We start from the raw sequence: 8,500 nt of genomic DNA on the forward strand, positions 1-8,500 counted from the left end.
GGTACTAGTGAAAAGGTCAAAAAAGCAGGCCACACTTACCCAAAGGCATTATACAAAAGGCACAGAGGCAATCAGAGGGAGGGCCAACAGGAACACCCCGACGCGCGTTTCGCACTGATGCTTCGTCAGGAGGTGACATCTGTTGTGCTTACGCCGTCTGAGCATATTTAAAAGGTATCTGCTTGAAGACGTGCCCATGACGTGACGCGTCGGCTCCATGAGGTCGCGCAACGGAAGTACGTCACCATGACGCTCCCGGTCCGATCACATGAACGGGCCGGCGTTGCCATGGAGACGCTTCACTATGGAGTGCACTCCCCCATAAGACGACGCGGCGCACGCGCCTGGGTGAGTCAACAGAGCGCCGGAGAGGTAAGTCTGTATCAAAAAAAGTGCCTACATAGTTAAAAATAATAATCTACCATATAAAACCGACCACCAGGGTCTAGACATAGTCTAGATGGTAAGGATGCAATTAAACATAACCTGAAGTATACATCAGAGGTAAAAAACAAGTAAAGGTCGATACCCAAACAAGGAAGCTATCAAATAGGGGGTAATATATTATATACACGTGGGAGTGAACTTATCAACGGACATATTTGGCTATCTATCATCAAATAATGAAAACAATATATAAAGTGCATCAGCATATAAGGTACATATTAGACACATGCTAAACGTGACAGGTTGAAGATTCTTATCTATTTTTATACAATTATAAAGTCTGCAAAAATAGCCCAAACATACATGTTAGATTATACATAAAATGTGACGAAAGAATGATCGTTCCTGTCTATTTATATATAGTTGTGCAATAATTAGATATATTCAAATAGGAACACCAACAGTGACAGAAAGTGCATGAACTAGATGGAAGTGTAAAAAAATCTTATGTTAAAAAGATAAAAAATATATGAAAAACTGTAAGGTGCAAGTACATAGATCGATATGGTCGAAATACCATAATATTTCATATGGATGTGCAAAAAACGCTATAATGTTTGCTAAAAACAATACTGCTGTCAACATGTAAGTGGGTAGATATTTGCCCTCTTGTAATAGTTACCTCACTCAAAAACCTAACACGCCACTTATGAAAAACACCCCAAAGAAAAATGTGACATTGCAAATGTGAATAAAAAAAACCCCACCATCACAAGAAAGGAATTTGGAGAAGTAGGTAAATATTAAAGGGGTTGTCCGAGTTCTTTAAAAAAAGCTAAAAGTGGCCGGGACAGGGCTGCTTAAAAAAAATAAAGATGTACTTACCTCCCGGTGCCCTCCCATATCCAGCGCTGGTGTCACTCCGGTCCGGGCGCCATGTAAACAAACATGGCCGCCGGAGCAGCGCTGGACTCAGTTCCGGCCGGACCCGACAACCTTCCGGCCCCCATACACAATGCTGTGTATAGGGACGGATAGGCGTGCCCGGCCACGGCCGGCCGGAAGCTGAATCCAGCGCTGCTCCGGCGGCCATGTTTGTTTACATGGCGCCCGGACCGGAGCGACACCAGCGCTGGATACGGGAGGGCACCGGGAGGTAAGTACATCTTTATTTTTTTTTAAGCAGCCCTGTCCCGGCCACTTTTAGCTTTTTTTAAAGAACTCGGACAACCCCTTTAAAATCAACTCCCATGGTATGACAGAACACAACTGTCCATAGATGATCAACTCCCATAATGTAGCGGAACGCAATTGTCCATAAAAGGTCATTGTATGGATAGTCTTCAGGCGGATTCTCATACTTATATTTTTTTGTGCTGAAAAACTAGGCTTATACTCGAGTATATATGGTATTTAAAACAACACTCAACTGATGTAATGATGTTATTTTTGCAGGTACAGATTTGACCCAAGGTTGATGTTCAACAATCCAGATGACATGGGCCACTTGTTGAGAAGGAAGTCTTTGAGGTGGAGCTCCTTACATTAGAGGGTGGGATCTTTACCTGCATCATTTGGATAAAGTAAATTGGCTGGTATCTGAATGCCCACCACCAGTCCTGAAGACTTCTGGCTTGTTGCTGTCCTATTTGTGCAGGACCTAATCAATGCTGGCTGCCCTTGTTGAAATTTGTGAATTGTGGCATCTTTGCCCATGTCAATGTTTTTCTCCCAGGACTTACCTGTAGACCCCTACGGCAGAGATGGGGTAATTCTTTCTAAGATAAAGGGAACAGAACCAGTCCTTGCCAACCTGAAGAGCAATAAGGCTTTGTTTGATAATGAGCTGATCCAGTTATTCAAACTAAACTCTATTGCTTGGCACTAATGTCTTGTAATCAAATTTATTTTTGTAACAAGAATATTTTTGCTATGCTGAACACATATCGGGCCTTTAAGACTGCAGTAGACCTCGTAGCTGGGTTTAATGCTGTTTAATCCTTCTTTCTTACTCAAGACTCCATTAACTGTTTTATCCCATACTAATCATGTGGTCATATGTATTATAAATATATTCAGATGCGGATCCCCCTGGAAATCAGCTCCCATGTCTGTGTTATGTCAGTGAGGTATCATACCATAAACGTGGGCTGTTTTCATGTGATTACAATTTAGGATGTAGAAATATATTCTGAATATAGTTATATGCAAAATCTTCATTGATTTGTTTTCTACAAATTTGCCAGAACAGTGTAGGATGGAAAGATGGATTTAGAAAAATAAATGCTCTACAATACTGGCAATGTTACCTGTACAATGCAGTTTTTTTGTGGGCACCTACATTTATTTAATTTGGTTTGTGGAAATCCAAAAATGTATGTGATATGGATGTATGAGCTGCTGACGTGTATATAACAATGATTCCTGGGCGTTCTAGATGTTTATTATTTGTGATTTACAGTACAAGCTTCTCCACCTTGAAAAATTAATGCACCCATTTTTTTTTATATTTAGTTTACGTTTTTTTTCTAAAGGGTTTATTTAAAGGGAAACCTATATATACCACTTATTATGTGATGTAATACTTTCTTTTTTTTTTTTTTAGCTTTTGCCAAGATAAAATTGCATTGAAAAATTAGGAAACTTTTTCTAAAATAATTTTTACTTGCTGCAGTCTGTCCTGGGTAAAAAAAGGGAGAAATCCTAGAAATGAAACCGAGAGCTTATTGAGACCTCCTCCACTAGTTGCCAATAAACATTAGAATGCTGCATTGCATTTGGGGTTTTTCCCTATGAAATGAATTCCCATTCTTCTAAGCAAAGATTTTATTTTTAAGAATGATTAGGAATAAGGAGTGTAAATCATTGAGTTATTTATTTCATCTCTTTTACAACAGACTTGTCTCTCTCCTTACTATGGAATGATAAATGGCTTTAAAAGATGCAGCCTGATTCATGATTTCTGCACCTTTGTGATGTCTTGTGACCTTGATGATACCTGTTTGTGTATATTATTTTTAACAATGATCACTTACTTTTGAATATATTGCCTCATATTAAAAACCACAGTAGTATCACAAATGTACTATTTATTTAAAACAGTGGGGGACATTTATCAGTATACCAGTTTTTTAGGTGTACAGGGCCCGAAATAATCACAACTACTTGCGAACTGTGGGGCTTGCATCACAAAATGAAATGTGAATGTTATTATATATGGGAAATGATTATGGAATTACAATCCTTTTCAAATCCTGCTTATATAAAACGTACACTTTGTCTGTATTCATGGCGTCAGTATACTGAATACACAGCAATATCTATAGCCATAGTGTAAATTACTAATCTACACATCTTTATACTGATTATCACATCACTTGCTGCTTAAAGGGAACCTGTCACCAGGGACCTCATTTTCACTGAAGACCGATTGCAGAAGCTTATTACACCTGCAGTGCAAATCTGCCTTTTCTAAGCATTTGTATTACAATATAATTGTGTGTTATAACTTACCCTGCACCCTGACAAAATCCTGGGGTAGTCACAGGGGCTGGGCTTTGGTTTGGATGCATTTCAAAAAGCAACATGTGACTTGTCTGTGTTACTCACTCCTCAGATCTTAGCCCCCACCTTTGAGAAGGAGCAGGAGAAGGAGCTTTACAGGAGCACAGAGGTCACAACCTGGTCATCAGTGGGAGTGGGACAAGCTGTACAGGAGCACAAAGATGGAGGCACATGTTGTTGTTCTTTTTTTTAAATACAACCAAACCAAAGCCCAGCCCCTGTGACTACCCCAGGATTTTGTCAGGATGCAAGTGTAAGTTATAACGCATAATTATATTGTAATGCAAATGCTTAGAAAAGGCAGAAATGCAGATTTGCACTGCAGGTGCACCCTTTCTTTAGTGAAAATGAGGTCCCTGGTGACAGGTTCCCTTTAAATCAATACAAATTTAGATTTTTTTTTTTTTATCCATGTACAAAATACATGATTTGATATGTCTAACATCTTAATTATATGTAGCAATGGTTTTATCAAGTAAATAAAAAGCCCTCCTTCACACAGGAGTAATACTGCACCTAAATCACCATTTTAAGGGAAAAAAAATCTTTTTGATTTAATGTTCTGAATAGCACTGTAACTATGCAGTCCAATATGCTGTGTACCACATCAAATACTGCAGATTTTGTATGTTTATGTGGTCTTCTATTTTACTGCTTCTGAGGAATATAAATTAAATAAAATTTAAAAAATGCTTACATACCACTAGGAGTTATTTGTGAATGTGGACCTTAAACAATACCTTTCTTTGTGTACTTGGTTAGGGGCTTGTAACTTGCTAGTGTGATTATGTGTGAAAGGGGTTGTCTGACAAAAAAATAAGTTTCTGTGGAGAAATATCGTTAGGCAACGTTTAGGGGGGTTTCTTGTTCTAAATGTATTAAATTAAAAAATGTGGTGTAGTATTTAGTCATAAACACTAAAAGTTGAAATTAATTTTTGCAGCCAATCATCTGACAACATACTTGTAGTGGTTAATTAGGCCAATTGCAAACATCATAATATCTTCTAGTTTATTTCTTTCATGACCCAGTGTGGTGGCATCATTCAGAAAATCCACTTTGAAGTGAGCATCCATAGAAAAGAGAGTGCTGTTTCTTTTCTATGGATGCCTGCTATACTCTTTTATGTATTTGCTAAGCACCACCAGAAAGTCCAGTATCAGGTATATTGGTCCCAGTCCTCAATCCGGGTGTGAGGCCCCTGCAATCTGTCGGGGTGAAGATACTTTTCTCCCGTGTATATCCACTTTGAAGTGAGATGTAAATTTGTTGTATAAAGTCAAGGAGGCGGAGTGTTTAACACTGGTCAATGTGGGGAGCTCCGAACGTCTCCTCCTCTGTGATTATCATGAATAGGACTTCAGGAGATCTGTTTAGTGATGTCTTTGAATGCATAACTTTAAATTAAAGTAAGGGGGCTTTCTGAGGAAGAGAGAGCTTGACTTGTGTTAAAAGCTCCGCCTCCTTGACTTTATACAACCAGTTTGCAACATACAGATTCCCTTGAAAGATATGTCCAATATATTTTCACTTCCGGTTACCTGCAAATTGGTACATGAGGTAAACAGATCAAGTCATTGCAGGAAGCCTTGGACAGTACCTGTTACTTGACTAGGAGTATTTTGTACACCTATGGGTGAGTTGCCGCTATCCCGCCCATAAAGCTAAAGCCACTTTTTTTGGGGGGTAGTGTATAACCCCCTTCAACTGGCTGTCTGTAAGGAATATACAAGTTCCCTGAGAAGTGGGACAGTCCATTCACTAAGTGGACCCTTTAAAAGTGAGTTACAGTGATATATAAACATTTACTACAGGGCTTGTCCAGAATAATAAAAAGGGAGCGATCTATTTCAAGAAATATTTCCACATGTTTCCACATTTCCGCAATGTTTGATCTTGCAGGTTCTCTCTGATACACAGCAGGCATATCTAATATAAATACTCCTTTGTAATCCTATTTCACAGTTATAAGACATCTGATTATTGGTCTAGCTTGAGATCTAAGGTAGTTGTCATCTTCCTCAGAAAAAAACCCACTGATCTAGAATAACCAGGCCTGGTTTTTGCACTAATTCTATGCAGCCATTTAAGGTATAGGCCCACAGATATGTTGCACTGGGATTTTCTAGCTGCTAGATTCAGATATTTGTATTATTTTGCTTTGTTTTTCAATGTGTGAACTCCAAATAAATGTAACCTGCTCTGCCTTGTGATGATTTTATCTTTAGAAAGTGACCTTTAACTTGACCCTGTTCACTGCTGCACTTTTCAATAAAACTCAGTTTCTCTGTCACTTTTAAAAATTTTTTGCTGTAATTATTATGGACGTCGTTTTGTATTGCTGCATCAGAACCAGACATAATAATATAATAAAATATATATATATATTTTCATGTGTACACTGACCAAAATTGCAATTCCTTATTTCTGCTGAACCTATGCATGCATTTTCTTTATAGGATGTAGGATGCCATTTACAGCAACCTACATTCTACATATACAGAAGACATCAGCTGCTATAATATTTCCATTTTCCTATGGCCTCCCTACTTAAAATTATTTCTTAAATTGAACACACACAGAAAAAACTTTTATATAATGTCATTGTTTGTTGATAGTTCCTGAACGCAATCGTTTTGTCTAAAAACATCTGTGGTCGAGAGCAACTCCTCCTCCAATCAAGGGGTGATTTGAATTTAGTTGAGATTTAATTGGGCTGTGCTGTGTCTACATCACCTTCATGTGAACGCAACGTTAAGCTGATTTAAATGCAACGCAGAAATACTTTCTCTACCGCATGGAATGTTTTAGTAAATTTTACAACTAGGTCTCAACTTTAAAGAAACTAAACCATGAAATATCAAACATGAAAAACCTAGGACACATTCATAGATCCAGGCACTGCGATTGTGGTAATCATATTTGTTATACATGACTCCCTTCCTGCTAATGAGCCAGAAGGGCTATGGAGGGTGTTACAAGAGCCCCTCCATGACTTGAGGAAATTTTAGAACACAGTAGGAGAAGTGCTCACAGTGTAAAAAACAGGCTGTGAAGCTTACAGCGCAGAGAGGCTCTGGTAAAATTCCCCAGAGCACTACTTCTTCATTAGATTAATTATAAAATTAATTAAAAATAAAATGATTTTATAAGGCGGTCGTAGATAATAAAAATAGATTTATACACTCACTGTGACTGGGTCTATGAGTGAGTGTCCCTGGTTTATCATGGTTTATTTTTCTTTAAAAAAAAAAAACAACAACCTGGGCTTGGTCTTTGAGGGGTTAAATCTGCCTTGTGTCACTATAAGAAGTTCGAATCAATTTGCCCATGTCTAGTTAGAACGGTGATTCGTGGGAACGAATTTCAATCCCCCCCCCCCCCCCTTTATTAGCAAAATGGCCACGAGCACAATGTATTTCATGGGGTATTCTTCACTGTATGGGGATAGTGTTTCTGTGTGGCCGTAGATTTCCTTGCTGTATGGAGATGTGGGTGGTGTCATTTTTTGTGACTTTTGATGACGTTTTCATTGCTATCATTTTAAAGACTGTGCGCCCTTTTGATCACATTTTATTGAATTTTTTATTGAATGTTTAGTTTTTTTTTTTAATTTTTACAATTTTTCAGACTCCCTAGGGTACTTTAACCCTAGGGAGTCTGAACGATCGGGGTTAGCACCGACCACGGGTGTTACCGGTAAGCCTTTTGCCTTTGCAAAGACTTACTGGCTATGGAGAGGGCTGAGCCCGTGTACCCTCTTCATGCACCCGCACCCGGCATGCGACGTACTGTTACATCACATGTCGTGATTCGTTTCGATGCGAATCAAATTTTCGGCTAACCTGCTCAAATCGAATTTAGAAAAATTTGCCCATCTCTAGTTATAACCTTCAAATGCTTTAACATATCCAGGCAATTTTGAGACTGTTTTCTTGTCACACATTGTACTTCAAGTAAGTGGAAATATTTGGATGAAACCTTTTGCGTTTAATTCTAATTAAATAATCTCAATTTGCAAATTTCTTAATTATTTTTCTTTTCAGGCAGATATTCATAGCACACAAAAAACTTCATAACTAACATATCCCTAATGTCTGCTTTATGTTTTTTTTTTTTTTTAATGGATTTTTCTAGATTGTTATTGGATTTAGAATTGTGGGTGCAATTTTTCACACTTTTATGAAAATCGCCAAAACCTATATCTTACAGGCACCTGCTCAGTATTTAAGTGACTTTAAGACGCTAAAACCCCATAAATTATCTCAATATAGAAACTACACCTCCTCAATGTATGAGAAACCCTTTAGGTTTTTTTACAGTGGTTAAAAAAAAAATGGAGGAATTCCCTATTTGTAATTTCTTTGGACAATAAATTTATGGGCAAAAATTAATGTAAAATTCGCAATGGATTAAATGACGAAAAACTTCACAAAGTTTAATACCCAAGTAAGATTTGCATTGTCATATTTTACAGGCTATACAATCTTTATTTTTTTTTGTAACGTCCACATTTGTTTTTTTTGTTTGTTTTTTAGGTATGAGAGAC

At 37.8% G+C, this 8,500-nt stretch overlaps 1 protein-coding gene across 1 annotated transcript in view; it reads left to right on the top strand.

Annotated features, from left to right (window-relative positions):
* GNS (glucosamine (N-acetyl)-6-sulfatase) overlaps nt 1-6,252 on the top strand; it is a 42,589-nt gene extending 36,337 nt beyond the window's left edge. Inside the window, exon 14 of the mRNA XM_072146635.1 lies at nt 1,843-6,252. Coding sequence (XP_072002736.1) covers nt 1,843-1,936 — 94 coding nt within the window. The 3' untranslated portion in view covers nt 1,937-6,252. The remainder of the gene's footprint in view (nt 1-1,842) is intronic.
* The last annotated feature ends 2,248 nt before the right edge of the window (nt 6,253-8,500 follow it).

This window comes from Engystomops pustulosus, chromosome 4 (genome assembly GCF_040894005.1).
Source record: "Engystomops pustulosus chromosome 4, aEngPut4.maternal, whole genome shotgun sequence".
Taxonomy (NCBI): Eukaryota; Metazoa; Chordata; class Amphibia; order Anura; family Leptodactylidae; genus Engystomops; species Engystomops pustulosus.